Source organism: Rhododendron vialii, chromosome 10a (assembly GCF_030253575.1).
Source record: "Rhododendron vialii isolate Sample 1 chromosome 10a, ASM3025357v1".
Lineage (NCBI taxonomy): Eukaryota > Viridiplantae > Streptophyta > Magnoliopsida > Ericales > Ericaceae > Rhododendron > Rhododendron vialii.
The window spans coordinates 13,287,131-13,306,679 of NC_080566.1; the positions used below are offsets into that span (position 1 = coordinate 13,287,131).

A 19,549-nucleotide genomic window follows, 5' to 3' on the forward strand; every position below is an offset into this window, starting at 1 on the left:
GATTGACAGTTTATTTCAAAAGAAATTAATTAGAAAAAGCTATTCTCCTTGGAGTTGTACAGCTTTTTACGTTAATAAAAACGCTGAAAAGGAACGAGGTGTTCCTAGATTAGTTATTAATTATAAACCATTAAATGAAGTCTTAATGTGGATTAGGTATCCTATTCCTAATAAAAAAGACTTGCTGGATCGTCTGAATAAAGCAGTCATTTTTTCTAAATTTGATTTAAAATCAGGTTATTGGCAGATTCAAATACAGGAATCTGATCGGTATAAGACTGCATTTGCTGTTCCATTTGGTCATTTCGAATGGAATGTTATGCCTTTTGGTCTGAAGAATGCACCTTCAGAATTTCAAAATATTATGAATGATATTTTTTTATCCCCATGCTGATTTTGCAATATGTTATATTGATGATGTTCTAATATTTTCAGAGAACATAGATCAACATGTTAAGCATCTTAGAATTTTTAAAGATGTGATTAAAAGAAATGGTTTGGTAGTTTCTGCTCCTAAGATGAAATTATTCCAGACTAAGGTCAGGTTCTTAGGACACAATATTCACCAGGGAAAAATTATTCCCATTGATAGAAGTATAGAATTTGCTTCTAAATTCCCAGATGAAATTAGGGATAAAACCCAATTGCAAAGATTTTTAGGAAGTCTCAATTATATAGGAGACTATTATAAAGAATTGGCTCAGGATTCTGCACCATTATATGATAGACTTAAGAAGAATCCTCCTCCTTGGTCTGAACAGCATACTAGAGCTGTTCGAAAAATTAAATTAAAAGCAAAGCAATTGCCTTGTCTAGCAATAGCTAATCCTCATTGGAGGAAAATTGTAGAGACAGATGCCTCGAATTTAGGATACGGAGGTATCTTGAAACAATATAATACTAATTCTAATAAAGAAGAATTAGTAAGATTTACTTCTGGTTTGTTTAAAAATGCTCAAACCAATTATAGTACAATAAAGAAAGAAATTCTTTCAATTGTCAAATGTATAAATAAATTTCAAGATGATTTACTCAATCAACAATTTTTAATCAGAGTTGATTGCAGTGCAGCTAAACAAGTTTTGAAACAGGATATTAAAAATCTTGCTTCTAAGCAAATTTTTGCTCGTTGGCAATCTGAATTATCTGCTTTCGATTTTGAAATTGAATACATTAAGGGAGAAAATAATTCTCTTCCTGATTTCCTTACACGTGAATTTTTGCAGGGATGAATCATAATAATTTTGTTTTACAAAGAACAATATTATTGCAATATCTGAAATTGCAAAGAGCTGTTTTCAACTCCCATGTTGAAATGACAATTTTAAAATGGCCTCATACTCGTAGTAATGTCCTACGATGGGTTCATACCAGAGAGGCATTATTGAGACATTATCAAAAATATGGAACTGATGATGATGAAGACTGGGATATGGAATTTCTCCAGTTGACAATTGACAGGCTTCAATCGGAGCTAATATTATTATCTACTGCTTAATTTTGCAGAATGAACAGACCACCGGATAGAGGGCGTGGTCGAGGAAATTCTCCTCGTGGCAGGGGTCGTCCAAAGGTGACCCAAGCAGAAGTAGAAGCCTACTTGAAGGCTCAGAGATTGCAATATCCATCTCTGCAAGAGGCCAATTTCGCCTCACCATCATCACCTTCAATGGCGGAGGTAGTTCAAACTGAAGAAATCTTCAGAACCTCAGAATTAACTGAGACAATTATGATCCTGGAATCTCAGGATGAGCAATTCAATGATCCTTGGGAAATTAAGTCCCGATACATGGATATAATGGGATATCCAGTTCCTGAAGGGAAATATCGTCCTTACTATGAACAAATGCTAATTCAAACAGGATCAGTGGAATTTAGCCACACCTTCGAAAAAGTGGATCAAAAGAATGGTCCAATCAGTTATAGCAAAGCCATAATAAAGATGGTTATTCCAGTCCACAGATGGGGAATTCACCCACAAAAGTCAAGAATTCTGACTATGAAAAAGGACAATATAACTTCCACAATTCAATATAATTATTGGGATTATATTGAAGCTTGGACCAAAGCTTTTTATTATCAAAATCCCAAGAAGAAACATTCTTGGTTTTTCAAGATATGTCCAAAATCTGTTGGACAAAATGATTTTCCAAATTGGTTCATATCTTGGTGGAATAAATTTGGGCCTCATCCGGATTATCTTCCACAAGATTTACAAAAGGATATGGAGTCCTTCATGAATCTTCAGTCTCAATTATGGGGACCCAATATTCCAAAAGGAAAATTATTCCTTCAAGCCATGGCATGTTGCGGAATCCCATGGATCTGGAGATGGGATATTCAGGTTGCCAAAGATAATTTTGGCTTTCCAATTCTAGAATGATTCTACCAACACAAATGGTGGAAAGGGCTCCAAATTGAAGAGCAGCTATCTATAATAAAATTGAAAAATCAAGAGCTAGCCAAGCAGGTTCAGCAGAGGGAAAAACCCTCAATCAAGAATCCGTTTTTGGAAATTTCTGCTCAAATAAGGGCCAAAAATCCATCCCTTTCTGATGAAGAAATTGTTATTAAAACAATGGATTATATGAAGGATCAATTTTTACAGTCGGTCAATCAAGCTTCCGATGATGCATCCATGACATCAGCCACCAGCAATGAGGCTGACAGCAATCCTTTTACTTGTCTTGCTGGCGAATCTCAAGACCCTTATGAAGAAGATCAACATGAGCCCACATTGGGTGACTTTTGGGACAGCATGGTGGAAATTGTGACCACCCAAACCCGTAAAGGAAAAGAAAAGCGGGACCAATAATGGTTGCAATAATGGTTGCTTAGCGTAAAAGCAAATTTTTGCTCAAATAATGAAGTGTATTGAAAGCTCAATAATGGAGTATTTTCAAAGTTACTCAATAATAGAGTAAATTTCGGTGGAAAAGTTGGTCTGTCAATTTTTTCCACAGTTGTACAGTTGTATTGTAATAATTTCTTTTCCTGTAGAGTCCTCTATATAAAGGACGCGTCTGCTTTTGTTTAGGTAGGTTTTTTGGTTTTGCCCTCTCTCTCTGTAAAAACCAAGCTCTCGGTCTCTCTCTTCCTTGTAATATTTGCAGTCTCTTTCCCTCTAATAATAAGGTTTGTTCTTTCCCGATCCTCTGTATTGATTTCATTTCATTACATATTTGGTATCAGTAACCTAGAAAAGACAAGAACTTTATTAACGAAAGAAATAGTTCTACGAGAAGATTATTTTCATACCATATTTACGCTATGGATAAATCAGTACACATTGTCACTATAAATCAGTACACAATGAAAGTATTACTACAAGTGCCGAGCCTATAGAAAATTTGAACCCCTTTGAACAATGAAGTAAGATGCCAACTTCAGGGACGTCACATCATAACTGAGCCTTGTCCATTACGCAAAAGTATGATGCACAAGATCTGCAAAAGGAAGCACCAACCAAGTTAGGGCCCACTTGTAATTAGCCACTTCACAAAAAAAACAAGGAAAAAAAATCCTTGTATTTAGCAAGGTAACAAATGTATTAATTTTTTTGGAAACTTACCGGTGAATCCTACCGAAGTGAACTTTTAATTTCAAAACCAATCGACTGGATGACTTTTGGCATTCTCTTCCCCAGAATTCAGTCTTGGAATGAAAATCGAGAGGCTAATTCAAGGGAACTCTTGACTGTCAGAGAGTTGAGAGGAAAGAGGATATTCGTGAAGCTCTTCAAATGGTCTGGGAGAGTTGTGAGAGAGATGCAACAGTTGTCATCAGCTTTGGATGCAATGAAACAGTTGGAACACAGCCCCTTTGGATGGAGGGGTGAGAAAAGAAAAGAAAGGGGTGTGTTATCCCTTATTGGTGAGAAAAGAAAAGAAAGGGGTATGATTTCTCACCCTCCCATCAAATAACAGTGAGAAATCAAATTCTCACAAGCGACTGGTCTCATTACGGCGACTCTCTATTGAGCTGAAACTCTCTCCCTCTCTTCTCCGGCAAACCTGGTACTCTCTCTCTCTCTCTCTCTCTCTCTCTCTCTCTCTCTCCGGCGATGCATAACCACTCGTTCGACGATGATTCGATGAGGGGTGGACCACACGCTCCCCTTTCTCACGGAATCTCGCCACTTTTGGCGAGAAACGGAACTGGGCTTGGGAGGGGTTCTGGTCTCCCTCCGTCTCTCACCCTCTCTCGCCTTGTTCCCATTCCAAACGAGGAAGAAATTGAGCTCTCTCCTTGTCTCTTTTCTTCTCGAGTCTCTTTTCTTCTCACTCGAACTCTCGCGTACCAAACGGGCCGGTGGTGAGGGTGTAGGAGGCAGCGTGATTTGACGTTGATTCTTGTCAAGGCTGCAGGTACTAATTTTGGACTTTAATGATTTCAGTGGTTCAATCCCGTCTTCCTTAGGGAACTTATCTTTGCTTTCTTGGATTCGTTTATCATTCATTTGACTGGATTACAACAGGATGTGTAATAGTATTCCTGCCACTATTTTCAACCTTTCTTCTGTAGCAGAATTGCATGCATCATATAATGATATTGAAGGGAGTCTTCTCGTGGATTTGGGCACCAATTTGCCAAATCTCCAGGCGCTTGCTGTTGGTTATAATAGGTTTACTGGATCCATTCCAGGGTCATTAGCCAATGTATCAAGTTTGGTGAATATCTTTGTTCCGGGAAACCTATTTATTGGGAAATTGCCTGTTTTTGGGCTAGTCTTCACCGGATAGTCGTGTCCCTCAATCATTTAGGAAACGGGAAAAGTTACGACTGGAGTTTCTTCTCCTCGTTGATCAATGCGACCAACTTAGAGAATTGGCAGTGGATGGAAACAACTTAGAAGGGGTTTTATTTTATGTTTAGGGAATCTAATTCGCTTGGAGACTATAAATATGGGTGGAAACCAATTCAGTGAAAATATCCCAAATGATATTGGAAATCTGCATTACCTTCACTACATATCTGACAACAAATTACTTGGAAACATTCCTTCCTTTCTAGGAAACTTGAGTATGTTGATCAACTTCAATCTTGGAGGAAATAATATTCAAGGTAGCATTCCTTCAAGTCTTGGGAATTGCCAAAATTTGGTCAAATTGGAACTTGCTAAAAAAAACTTAGTGGTACCACTAAGTGTTTAGGGGCACTTTTAAAAGGGCATTTTTCCAACACTGCCTTATCAAGTTATTAACGAGGCACCACCTCCTAAAGTGCCCCATTTGATTCTCCCTATTGCAGCAGTCAGCCTAGACACCAAATTTAACATTTTTTTATTATTTTAATTTAATATGATAGGGCAGTTGAAAGTGCCTCGAAAAGCTGGATTTAATAGGGCACTTATTTGGAGATATAAAACTATGCTGTTTTTGTAATAAACTTATTTGTTTCAAATTTACTATTTTTTATTATTTTAATTTAATATGATAGGGCAATTGAAAGTGTCTCGTAAAGATAGGTTTAATAGGGCACTTATTTGGAGACATAAAACTACACCGTTTTTGTAATGAACTTTTTTTGTTTAAAATTAACGTTTCTAATAGGGCATCTTTGCCCACAACGTCGTTCACAATTTGCCGATCTAGACTCCAGATCGATATAGCTTAATCCTATCTTCTCCTTCAAGCCCTAATTGGTAAACCACCTGAAGAAAGGCAAACAAAAAGAAAGTGGAAGAAAGGCAAAGCCTAAAATAATCCTACTTCTTTATTATTTCAGGCAGTGTAATTTTTTTGCTTTTTGTTTTCTTTATCCTATGTGTTTTTTTAGGCATTCGGAACTTGAAACTTTAGGAATTTTATATTGCATTCAAAGTGTTTGTAAGAATGCATAAAATATTGCATTTAAAGTGTTTGTAAGAATGACTAAGTAAAATAAAGAACTATACATCTATCCTTTGTTTGCTCCTCCTCTTTGTTTTCTTGACTTTTCTCGACCGACGACTGCATAGTTAGTTTATAGTTTGGAAACAAAGCAATTGATCCTATGAGGCTGGTAAATTTTCCCGACCGTGTGGGGCTGTATCAATTTGCTAATTGGGATGCACTATAAAAATGTTCTCAGACTTTTATAGTTTGGTCTCTATGTTTTTGTTTTTGTTTGTTTTTTCCTCTACTGTATTCGTCAACTTTCAAGAAGAGAAGAATAAATTGGTTAACATGGTCCATTGGCCAGTTTTGTGGTCGATACATAGTCGAAGCGTTCCTTCTTTCTTCTTCACGAACAATGTCGGCGCTCCTCATGGTGACATGCTCGGTTGGATGTATCCCCTGCCCAAAAGTTCCTTCAATTGGATCTTGAGCTCCTTTTGTTCGGCAGGGGCCATTCGGTATGGCACCATAAAGATTGGTGCCGTTCCCGGTTGGAGCTCTATAGAGAAGTCTACCTCTCTTTGGGTGGTAAGCCAGGAAGTTCTTCAGGAAAAACATCGGCTTATTCGCTCACGATGTGTGGTAATCCCACTTCCATTCTGTCGGCTTCTTCCAATTGGAGGTTAGCTAGCCATCCAAATAGTTGATTCTACCACCTTGATCTTTTTGTCGTCGAACTCACCGTCTGTCTATCCCCCTTAAATTGGGAATGAGTCCCTTCAAGGGTACGCGGTCACCATCTTCTGATGGCAGTCTATGACCGCTCGATGTGCTAATAGCCAGCCCATCCTTGGAATTACGTTGAAAATCCGCCTCGTTGATTACTTTAAGATTGCAGATTCGGCGAAAGTTGGCTACTTCTAGTTCACACCCTCTACACACTAGACTAACAGCTATATTCCCCCCCAATGGTGACGTTACTTTCATGTTCGTACTTAGGGGTTCTGTTTCTAGTGCTAGAGCAGTTACGCAGACAGTAGATATAAATGAATGTGATACTCCAGAGTTAAACAAAGCTTGTACGCAGGTACTACAGTAGCGTACCTTGGATCACAGATGAATCCTGCTCTTGTTCCTCAGTCTGCAGCGCGAAGATACGCCCTCCAGTGCCTTGTTGGGTTCCTATGGACTGCTTTCCTTTGTTCTGCCCATTCTGCTGCTGCGATGGGCCTCAGGGTTTTGCCTCACAAAATCGGTCTATCCCGGTTGTTGAGTTTTCTGATTTCCAAAGCTCCCATTCCCCTCCTTTTGAGGTTGCGGGCATTGACGGCTGTAGTGGCCCATAGACTGACAGTTGTAACACCTGACTGTCGTCAAATCTCGGTTGCCCCTCTGCGGTTCGCCACGTCAGAGTGTATCAGTCCTCCAAGGTTGGTTGTTTTGGGTCGGGGTGAAGGGTTTGGTAGGGTAGGGTTCGCGGTTATTGTTGGAAGGTTGAGTTCGGATAGGTCCGCCGGTGTTGCCTGCTGCCTTCCTCCATCGGATTTTGAAGTCATTTTCCTCACTCTCCAGCCGAAGAACACACTTCACAACACCAGTATAGGTGGGAAAGGCCTAAGCTACCATAACCCTTCTAGCAGTTGTCAGACCCCACTCAAACCTTCTCGCCTTCTTATCCTCAGTTGCGACGGCCGTTTGGGCGTAACGAGACAATTGCTCGAATTTGGCCGCATATTGGGTAACGGTCATCGTTCCCTGTTTCAGATTTAGGAACTCTTATTCCTTGGCCAGATGAAAGGGTGTGAGGAAGTACTTGTCGAGAAACAGGATCTCGAACTCGGCAAAGGTCATGGTGACTATGGCATGGGTGGCCTCCATTAGATCCCACCAGCGAGCTTCTCCCTTCAGCTGGTATGTGGTCAAGGCCACACAATCTCCATCTTGGGTGATCCCTAAGGTTCTAAGGATCATTTTGACCTCGTTTAGCCATGTCTCGGCCACGACGGGATTGGTATCTCCGTGAAAAGTCGGAGGTCGACGTTTGCAGAACTCGTTCATTGCTTGGGTTCAGGTCATAAGTCCATCGTCGTGGTTTTGGTTTGGGCGGTTGGCATTCAAGGCCGTTATGAACGCTTGCATGATTTGGGCTAAGTCGGGGTTTGCGTGAGACGATTCTCCATTTTCATATCCTAGTCCACTACGTCGGTTCACCATCTATGAGTGGAAATTGAAAGGGGGAGTTTTAGTCTACCTAAACAATTTTTCCTTTTGCAAATGGTGTATCTTCCTAAAAGTTAAAATCAATTTATCATGTAGTATGCAATTGTACTCTTTTAAAATTAAGCAAGCTTTACATAGATAAAAGAAAGATACAATACAAGCATATAATTCTACTACAAGGCAAGTAGAGATCTTAGGATAAGATTCTTCCTAATACAAGTTATGACGATACGATCCTACATCCAAAAGGATTACAACGGTTACTAGATTTATTCTAAGTGCGCCTAAGTAGTATCTTTGGTTTTCACGGGTCTTCTAGGGCCTTATCCTCCTCGAGATTTCATCCATTCGCAAGGTTTTCCTCCTTAGCCGCCTCATTGGCATCTCCTTCATCACCGTTTTCTTCCTCATCATCAACAACCTCAAAGTTTTCCATTGGGGGTAGGGCACCAAAGAATCCATAGAAGGCATTCAAGATGGGAAACATTTCAGGAAACCAGGGGTGTTTTTCAACTGGAATAGGGGTATTCTGTTGTACTCTCACGAAATCTCGCTTTTCTGCGAGTACAGCAGCAACAAAGTTGGGGTCCTCCACTAGTTGAGATGTCATGGTTTATATGGCATTTTTGAGTTGGCAAGCTCCGATTAACAGGTCGACTAGGTGGTTCATCTACAAGAAAAGAGTTTTAAACCTCAATTAGTAACGTTTAAGACAGAGATTTATTAACACTAAGGAATGCTTTTGGGTTTCTAAGTTCTGCATTCGATCCTTGATTCCAGTCATCATCCAATTGTTTGGGAATTTCCAGCTCGGTGGTACTGCCAATTTCCACACCTTGCTTCAATCCGAAGATTGTGCTGTCAAAATTCCACCCAATTTGGGACGGTAAACTTAAACTCAATTCATGTTTTATGCAACAGTCCAACTATCTTATGGTCTACCCATGCCCGAGGGTTGAACCTAAAGCTCTGATACCAAGTTGTAACGCCCCGAATTTTGGAAACGTTAAAAGGATAATTTCATTGAAAATTAAATGGAGTCTGGCTCAATATTACATCATAACCCTTAACAAAAGTACATTTATTCAAATAAGGATGGGAACTAGGATTCCTATCTACTGCTCCGCTTCTTCTTCCATCCTGGCCAGCTCCTCGGTCCCAAAAGCTTCCAAGGTGTAGAGTTCACCCTATTCGTCTATAAGATCTGACACATTATACCGGCGTCGCCACCAATATAATATGTCAGGGTCACCAAAGGTAACACCGTGAGCTACAAAAACTCAATAGAATAACCCATACCCTCTAACCCTTACACTTATGGACAAACAATCATAAATTTAATGATTTCCACATAGTTCCTACATATTTGACAAAATAGTTAACAATGACACATCCACATTCACTAGCCACTAACATTGGTGTCCGTGATTTTCTGAGTTTCTCCTACGCGACTTCTCGTAGACCGTGCCACTGGTTTCACCTTTCATTAACCAAATCAACATTTTCAAAATCGTCATTTTAACACACCCAACCTCGGTTCCGCCGTTCTGGTCTCCCGAGTATCCTCACAATGGTTCAGCCGCACCGGGTTCCCATTGGCACACAAAACTTTGCATTGGCTCCTCTCCGCGGATAACCAAGCCATATTACCAATGAAGCTACCACGTCTGGCCCCATTGGCAATTTTCACAATGGGCTACCAAGTCCGGCCACATTATGGTTTTCACAATCCACGCAATAGGCTACCAAGTCTGGCCACATTGCGAGTTTTTATTCACACAACGGGCTACCAAGTCCGGCCACGTTGCGGTTTTCGCACTCGATGGGCTACCAAGTCTGGCCACATCGCTGTTTCCACACACACAATGGGCTACCAAGTCCGGCCACATTGCGGTTTCAAACATACTTTGTCATTAACACACCCTAGGTGTCATGTTTCTACTTTCTCAGTTTCTGTGTCTCATTTTCATGCAACGACTCCGCGGTAGAACTTTTCACATATGTAATCATAAATCATTCATTGTAATCTTAAAACTAAACTAGTAAGATCATCCAACTCTATATTACTAATCATGCTTCAATTACCACTTAAAGCATAACGCCACATGTACGGATGCCTATGGAGTGAAAATCACTTATGCTTTACAACAAGACAAGTAACGCAAGCAATTCATGCATACATGTTCATAACCATCCTAAAGATCAAAATACGAATACTTCTATCAACGATAAAGTCTTATCTTTCAAAAAATCGTTCTTTCTTCCTTTGTGGGAAGTTCAAAACAACATATGTTTATTAGAGTAAAAGTTGATTATTCCAACATGCTCATACTTCCATTAGCGAAAATCAGTTTGTTAATTATCATTGATTCCAAACCTTATAAGTGAAAGATAACCTTACATACTTAAAGAAAACGGTTAGGGACATTCTAAGTATACTTAGAGATGGGGGATAAGGATAATCTACCGTTTTTCTTAGCGGTAGGGCAGCTACGGAAAGGTAAGTCGGCGGTCGAACGGAGTAACTTCCTACGGTAAGCTTCCGATAGCTTCAAAAGAGAAAGGTTTCTCTCAAAACTTGTTCTTGACTAAACTACTTAAACTTTTTGGATCGAAAGGGTGGTCGAGTGGTGGTTTAGTGGCGGTCTAGGATGAGTTTCTTAAAGAACACAAGAAGAACTCAAAAACAAGAAGAACAAAGAACAATTGCAAGGATTTTAGTGAGAGAAGTTGAATGGGTGGAGGTGTGTGTCGAATGGCAAAGATGGGTGCTATTTATAGCCAAACTAACTTCTATTACACAATGAATAAAATTTTCCCTAGCAAATATTGTCCAATGGTTAAAACGGTAATTATGAAAGGTATGGTCTAGTCTAATCAAGCTTTTCATGCATGCCAAGACTTGTCAATCCAACTTAGGTGTAAGAATAGGTAATTATGAAGATTTTCTAAGATTTAAAGGCAATCCTAGGTAATTATAACCTAGGTTGGTAAGTCTTGCAAGTAAGAAGGAAATGATGGCTAGACTAATGTGTAGTCTTCCCATGTTTAGTCAATCCTAGGCTAGGTTGTATGAAGTAAACAAATGTGATCCTCCTTACCAGTAACAACAAATCCCTCAGGCTGACGCATATAAATCTGTTCCTCAAGCTCGCCATGCAAAAACGCAGTTTTGACATCAAGTTGCTCTAACTCAACATCATAACATGCAACAATAGCAAGTAAAGTGCGAATGGAACTATGTTTTACAACTAGTGAAAATACCTCATTGTAGTCAATTTCTAGGATGATTAAAGGCTAGGATTCTATGCTAGAAATTGACTAGAAATGGGTTGGCAAGTCATAAATAGGCTTAAGGCTAAAGGGGTAGCTTGTGGGAGTGAACAAAGCACACCACACACTCCATCTCTTTCCCTCCCTCTCGACCTCCCTCTCTCCCTCTCCCTCTCCCTCTCCCTCTCGGCTTCTCTTTCTCTCTCTCTCTCTCTCTAGTACTATGAACATATATATATACATATATGTAGATCTAGAAAAATCTAGGAAAGTAAGTCTAAGAGGGGAATTTGGTTCAAGGCTATTCTTTCTAGGCTTGCATGCATGGCAAGGCTAAGTTTGCTTCTTTTGGAAGCAAAATGATGACTTCTTTTGGTAGTAAAATGATGGCATGAGTTGTCTTGTCAAATATATAAACACATTGGCAAATCTAGCTTCCATTATCCAAGGGACAAAAATTCCCCTAACATTTATTATCCAATGGGTAAAGGAATAATGATAATGACTAAGGTTGAAATGACTAGACATGGAGTATAATGATGACCTCTCTAGGTCTAAAAGATTCAATTAGGGTTGGAGGGGTTCATAAGGCTCAAAGACAGTCAAAAAGGTCCATCTAGGGTTAGAGAATTGTAACTAGGTGGATTGGTAGTTCGGTTTCTCCAACTAATCGGTTAGAAACTAACCCTACTTGCCATGCAGGATTTCTAGCCATGAAATATAAATTTTAGGACTAAAATCTAATTATGACGGATTATTAGAAATTAAAAAAACATTAAAAGTAAAAACAAGTAATTAAAACAAAATTTAAATATTTAACGAAATTTTTATTTACCGAAAATTAGGGTCGTTACAGTTAAGCAGGGACATTGAGTTAAGTAGGGGCATTGAGAAGCATTTTTGTTACCAATCTCCCCTTCAATTTTATAATTGCTGATTGCTTTGGTTGGTTTCAATATTTTTAGCTATTGTTTAGTTGCCAAATTAGATTAGCACACACTTGTTATAAAATATTATCACATGGGCAAACTCATCACCAGGGATAGTTGATTCTCCAACCAAACTTGGGAACTCTCTTTTGGATGAATTGCAGGACTATTTTCCTAGTTTTTGTGAGAGGGTCTGTATTTAAACTCTCTTTTTTTTTTGTTATGTCATGCTTGGGGAATGTGTTTGGATTATTTTTTGATTTCTTAAACCTAAGGGTATTTCTTTATCCATACTCCATGGGAATATATTATGAACTTCACCAATTTTTTATGCCTATGTGCTTAGCTCGGTTAACTTTATTCATTTCTTTGTTGATTTTTTAACCCAAGACACAACTCTCGTAGTCTCTATAAAATTACTCTATAGCATATGTTATCATATCATTCGAAAAACTATACGTATCCCATCTCGTAATTTTTTGTATTGAAATCTGTATGTATCCTACAGTTAGTATCGCTTCCTTCGAAAAACTATAAAAGGTTTGGGGATCTCTGTTTGTGGGAGAGTAGGAGATTCTATTTTTCCCACTTAGTTTCCTATGTACAATACCTTGCCATTTAATGAAATTCTTGACCGCAAGAGGAACTTAACATACGTTGTTTTTATCCATCAACTCTATAGGAATATATATGTATTGGCTTGAAAGAGCCAACAATTTTTTATTTTTTTTTGAATCTTATTGTTGTGAAGCTTGTAGAACTCCATCAATTTGTCGTGCTTAAATCCACCTAACATGACGCATAAGAAGCTATCCTCCGTATAAAAAATACATTCCAGTTTCATATGAAAGCCCTTACATAGATTATGAAGTTTAACTGTGTGCCATAATTTTATGTTATCTTTATGGGATTTGTAGCACAATGATTTTGTGTTCTTATATATGATACATGACTGCCATTTTTCCTTTTTGTATAAATATCTATATGTCCTGTTGCTTAATTATATTGCCATCTTACAAAGTTTTGATATCAGTTTACGGAGAAACGTAATGGATAAGAGTTGGATGTATCAATCTCGGTTGACCAGTGAGTATTTGAACGGAGTAAAGCGATTCTTGAATTTCGCATTCCAAAACGCAAGTATCGATGGGAAAATTGTTTGTCCATGTGTGAAGTGTGGAAATGGCAGATGGGTGACGCGATCTAAGGTAGTAGACCATCTAGTATGTGACGGTTTTATCAAGGGTTACACAAAATGGATAGCTCATGGAGAAGCTATGTCATCTACTACAACTGCTTCGATTCCCACTAATTCTGGTAATGCTTTGGGCACAAATAATAGCATGCGTGAGATGCTGTATGATACATTCGGGATCTCAAATAGAGATATTGGTATGGATGACGTGCCAAATAATGTAGAGTTGTTGAATGCAGATGCTAAAAAATTTTATAAGTTGGTAAGTGATGCCCAAAAACCTTTGTACCCTGGGTGTAAAGAGTTTTCAAAGCTTTCATTGCTCGTTGAACTATTTCACAATAAGTGCCTTGGAAAATGGACTAACGACTCATTTACCAAGCTACTTCGAACGTTCAACAGGGTAATTCCAGAGGGTGAGAAATTGCCCAACTCATACTATGAAGCGAAAAAAGTGTTGGGGGAATTGGGTCTCTCGTACAAAAAGATTCATGCTTGCCCTAATGACTGCATGTTGTATTGGAAAGAATGTATTGATGATACAGAATGTCATGTATGTCATGAACATAGGTAGAAAACCGTTGACAATCATGAAAGAGCAGAAGGAACCTCAACGAAAAAGCGTAAAAAGGTCCCCAGAAAGGTTTTACGCCATTTTCCATTGATACCAAGGCTACAAAGGTTGTTCATGTCGTCAAAGATTGCATCTTTTATGAAGTGGCATGATGAGGGTCGCACCAAAGATGTTTGCATGCGTCATCCTGCCGATTCCCCTGCTTGGCAGACTTTTGACTTCCAACATAAGGAATATGCTACAGATTCACGTAATGTTAGACTTGGATTAGCGTCAGATGGATTTAATCCTTTTGGGATGATGAGTGATGTGCATAGTACATGGCCTGTCATCTTGATGCCATACAACCTGCAACCTTGGATGTGTATGAAACAACCGTACTTCATAATGTCGTTGCTTATACCCGGTCGTTCAGCACTTGGAAATAGCATTGATGTTTATTTGCAACCATTGATAGAGGAGCTGAAAGAGTTATGGGGGGTCGGAGTAGATACATTTGATGCTTCAACCAATCAAAATTTTAAGATGCATGCTGCCTTAATGTGGACTATCAATGATTTTCATGCATATGCAAATTTGTCTGGGTGAAGCACTAAAGGGCGTCTTGCATGTCCATCATGCCATAAAGACACATGTTCTTCATGGTTGAAGTATAGTGGGAAGCATATCTACATGGACCATCAACGATTCTTGGAGGATAGTCATATGTTTAGACGAGATAAAAGGTCGTTTAATGGAAAGGAAGAACGTCGGAAGGCACCTTGTCGCTTAACTGGGTTTATGATACAAGACCAGCTAAAAGGCGTTCAATTTAAGTTTGGAAAGCTAGTTAAGGATAATCCTAAGTTGCCATTCAACTGGAAGAAGCCTAACATATTCTTCGAATTACCTTATTAGAAAGATAATTTATTGCGACACAATCTAGATGTGATGCATATAGAAAAAAATGTTTGCGATAATGTGCTTGCGACATTGTTAAATTTGGTTGGGAAATCAAAGGATCATTGGAAGGCACATCAAGATTTAAAAGATATGGGCATTAGAATTGAACTTCATCCCATAGAAAATGAATCAGGTTGAACATACTTGCCTGCTACATGCTTTTCAATGACTAAAAAGGAGAAAGATATCTTTTACAAAGTCTTAAAAAATGTAAAAGTTCCAAATGGGTATGCTTCAAATATTTCAAGGTCTTTCCGGGACAAAGAAAATAAAGTTTCTGGGATGAAGAGTCATGATAATCATAGTCTGATGCAGCAATTGCTCCCATTAGCATTGCGAAGAGTATTACCTAAGCAAGTGCGGTCCCCTTTGATTAAATTGTGCAATTTTTTTAGAGAATTGTGCAATAAAGCTCTTCATGCTCGTGACTTGATCCGTTTGGAGAAGCAAATTGCAATAACCTTATGTGAGTTAGAAAGGATTTTCCCCCCATCATTTTTTGATATCATGATGCATTTACCAATTCATTTGGCTACTGAGGCCAAACTTGCGGGGACGGTTCATTATCGTTGGATGTATCCCATAGAGAGGTTTGTTTTATCTTATAGAATATTTTCATTTTCGTTTATTCATGATATCTCATTTAGTTTTCACTTAGTATTGCCAACTTTTGCTAATAATAGGTATTTAGCAACATTGAAGTCATATGTGCGAAATAAAAATCGTCCTGAGGGTTCCATTGCGGAAGGATATTTGGCAGAGGAGTGCTTGACGTTTTGCTCTGGGTACTTGGAGGAGGTTGAAATGAGGTTTAATCGAGTGGGTAGAAATGATGATGAGGGTAGTACTGTTGCTGCAAGGTTGCCTATTTTCTCAACACAAGGACGGCCATTTGAAAAAGTAGTGACAAAAATCTTGGATCAGGAAACGTTAGCGAAGGCACATCAATATGTGTTGTTCAATTGTGACGTGGTAGACAAATTTTCCAAGTAAGAGACTCACTAAAAATAATTTATTTTTGGTTGTATCATAGGAAAGTTGTATTTTTATTACTCATATAATTAACTTGAATGTGCAGTTAACACCAGACCATGATAAGAAATCAAAATTCTCGTCGTTTATGGGAAATCCCCAACGTATGCATACTGAAAAGTTTGCATCATGGTTTGGAAACCACGTAAGTATATTGATGATATGTACTTCCTTTTTTTCATTCCTTCTAGATAAGCATTTTTTAAAAATCTATTAGTTGTTCAAAATAGGTTCAAGACTTGCAACTTGCAAAGGATGAATAGCTTTCTGAAGAGCTTAAAGCTCTAGCTCTGGGTCCAGATGATGTAGGGAAGAGATATAGAGGATATCTTATAAATGGTTTCAAGTTCCACACACGAGAAGTTAAGAGGAGAAGAAAATTTCAGAATAGTGGGGTAGTTGTTACTGCAACAACAAGTTTTTCAAGTGCTAGTGACAATAATCCAGTGGTTGGTGATATAGCTTACTATGGCATTTTGACAGATGTTATTGAGTTGAGTTACTTCGGAGGGAGGAAGGTTGTGTTGTTTAAGTGCGACTGGATGTCAAAAGGCAAAAACAGAAGGCCAGATGAACATGGTTTCACTCTTGTCAATTTTGCACGATTGGTACATGTCAATGAGTCTTTTGTTCTAGCTTCTCAAGTACAACAAGCATTTTATGTTGAAGATCCCCTTGATAAAGGGTGGCATGTTGTGATAAGGACAACTGCTAGAGACGCTTTAATATGAACACAGAGTCATGCATCGATGATGTGGAGACGTATTTGCAGAGTGAGTCATGTGATGGTCAATTGCAAAATGATCAAGGTGATATCAATTTGGTTAGAGAAGATGTGCAAGGAACAACTGTAGACACGATTGATGCAACAACAGCTCAAGTGGTAGAAGGCGATGGAGTCAAGGGGATTTAGAATCCATTACTAGATGCTTATATGATGTTTTCAAAGAATATGTTGCCTTGCCTTTTCTTTTTATTCTTGAAAGTAGATGCTATTTCGAAAAACTTGAATTTCATTTCAGCAGTGTAGTGTTTTACTTCTCTAGTTTTTGCAAGACTGTTTAGCTGAAGTAGATACTTGTTTTCTTTGCAGATACTTGTTTTCTTTGCCTTTGTTAAGCACTGATGCATGGTTACATTATTGCCATTAATTAGTTGTGTAGCTTCTCTTGTAGCTTCAAATGATTGAGTTTTATGAGAAAAAAATTCTTCCTTGAATACAAAGAATATGCAGTTGAGTTTCTTCAACTTTCCTTATTTATTTCGCTGTGTCTAATCATAAATATATTTGAACTCAGATTCTCAAGCAAAAAAAATGGCAACTATAATGAAAGCTCTTGAGCAGGTGGCATACATTTTCTTTCTCTTTTGTATCTCTTGAGTAGGTGGCATGTATCTGTTTACTAGTTCTGTTTTACATGTTTGGTCAAATCTGGAAAGAATATGCTTGGAAGCTGGTGTTTTATGTGTTTGATGCAGTGACCATTTTGAGGTGAGATTGATATATATTTGCTATTGGGGCACATCCCCAGTCTTCTCTTTTCAACTCCTAACATTTGGGAGGGCTAAGAGATATGAAGGTTGAGCTCTTGTTTGACTGAGATTGCTGCAGTAGAAGGCTAAGAGATGCTAAAATAGCAATGGTTTTGACGTTTTTCCCTCAAGCTGTATGGCTGTCTGCTAAAGGTGGCATTTGATGTATTTGGGGCTGTTGTATGATAAGCCTAATTTGAGTTTGGTTTGCTGTATTTGGAGCTTCTGCTGCTGTGTCACTCTTAATGGGATAACATTCATGATGTGTCTCTATCTGGAATGTAAGGATGAAGTTAGACTGTGATTGGAAGTTGTCCATTCTGTTTGGATGTGCTCAGAGGCCTATAAGTCTTTAATCAAGTTTTGAATCTTATGTGGATCTTTGTTGCTCAAGAGTAGATGACTGTGTTTCTCTTGCTGTGATGGTTACTAGTGCTTTAAGTCTTTGTGGAGCTGTTAATGGGATAACATTCAGCCCTTTTGTGACTTTTTGATCATGTGTCCAGTCCAACTAAAACTCATGGGTTTTTTTTTTTATTGGTAGTTATTTTTTTATCTTATGCCATCTTTCATGGAGATTACTGTTTGAAACTTTAGTAAGTTCCGATTTCGTATTCTTAGTAGACTTCTATAAATTTTTTATTTGGATCCTAGTGAAGTTTGTTGACTAGTAGTTTTTATTTAAGTTAATCTCAACGAAGTTGGTTTTATGTGACACTTTAAAATGCCTTAACAAAAACAGAAAGTCTAGGTACACCGCATGAAAATGCAATGACCACCCACCGCGCTCCTATTGGGGCCCACTCCAGGTTCCAAAAAAATACAGAAAAATATTCATAAATTTTAAAATAATAGTTCATGGGTCCTTGTAAAAAATCAATTCCAATGGATATCGGTAGGTATGTTTTTCGGAATTCGTAGGGACGAAACTATTTAGTTTTGCAGTTTCGTCCTTACAAATTCAAAAAATATATCTACCGATATTCGTTGGAGCTTATTTTTTACGGGGTCACATAAAATATTATTTAAAAATTTATGAATATTTTTCTGTACTTTTTTGGTACCCGAAGTGGGCCCTAATAGACGTGCGGTGAACGATCACCGCAAAATCCATGCGATGGCCGTAGTGCTGCTCTAATAAAAAGTAATCAACTTTATTTTTTATAATTAAAATCAACATTTCCTAATCAACTTAATAGGGCATCTTTGCCCCTCTACACAAAGAGCAATATCTAAGAATATAATATGTTATATATTTTTTGATCATCTTCGATACGATTATTTAGCCGACCTCAATAAGAAAAGAAAACTACTTCAACAGTCGAGGCCGTTGATTTTGTTGTGCTTAATAATTAAATCATTATTGTAGAAATTTGGTTCAATCGGGTTTTGAAAGCTCCTTGATTGGGATGCAATTTATTTTTTGGATGATATTTATCATCCGATCAAATGTATAATGATACTCGATCAACTACATTCTCGTTAAGAATTCTTGTTAAGAATGATGAACTCCGTAATATGTAAAAGACAGATGGTTCAAATCAAAAAATATAGAATCTGGTGGGATCGGGTCATGCAATCTAATACTTTAATGTCTCAGGATGCATCAAATGTTGTCCGATGAGGCGGTCGCACATATCCGATGATCTCCGATTTTGGTGACAATGATGGAATCAGTGAGACGTGAAATCCTAACGATTCAGATCAACCATTGTAAAAATTGAGTTGGTAATGACCTTTTAAATCTTATACGTTCAATGTAATTCTTAAAAAACTAAGTCTTGTGTTGTACTTGAACGTACGTTAGCCATTTGACCGTGATAGAATTACAATGATCTAGACCGTTGCTTATGTTTTCCTTGTTGATTATATCATTCTTGTAAAAATTTGTCTCAATTGGGTTTAGAAAGCTTCTTTATCGAGACACAATTTATTTACAAAGTGGGTTTTTCTGTCCGATCAAGCGTGCAGCGATTCTTGATTAACCTCGTTATTGGTAAGAATGATGTGCTCCATAATATATAAAAGATGG

General features: G+C 38.2%; 1 protein-coding gene across 1 annotated transcript; it reads left to right on the plus strand.

The window, feature by feature from the left end:
• The first annotated feature begins 13,290 nt into the window (after positions 1–13,290).
• On the plus strand, positions 13,291–14,598 carry LOC131302904 (uncharacterized). The gene is made up of 2 exons (XM_058329694.1): positions 13,291–13,989; positions 14,155–14,598. The coding sequence occupies exons 1-2, from the start codon at positions 13,291–13,293 to the stop codon at positions 14,596–14,598; spliced, it is 1,143 nt and encodes a 380-aa protein (XP_058185677.1).
• The last annotated feature ends 4,951 nt before the right edge of the window (positions 14,599–19,549 follow it).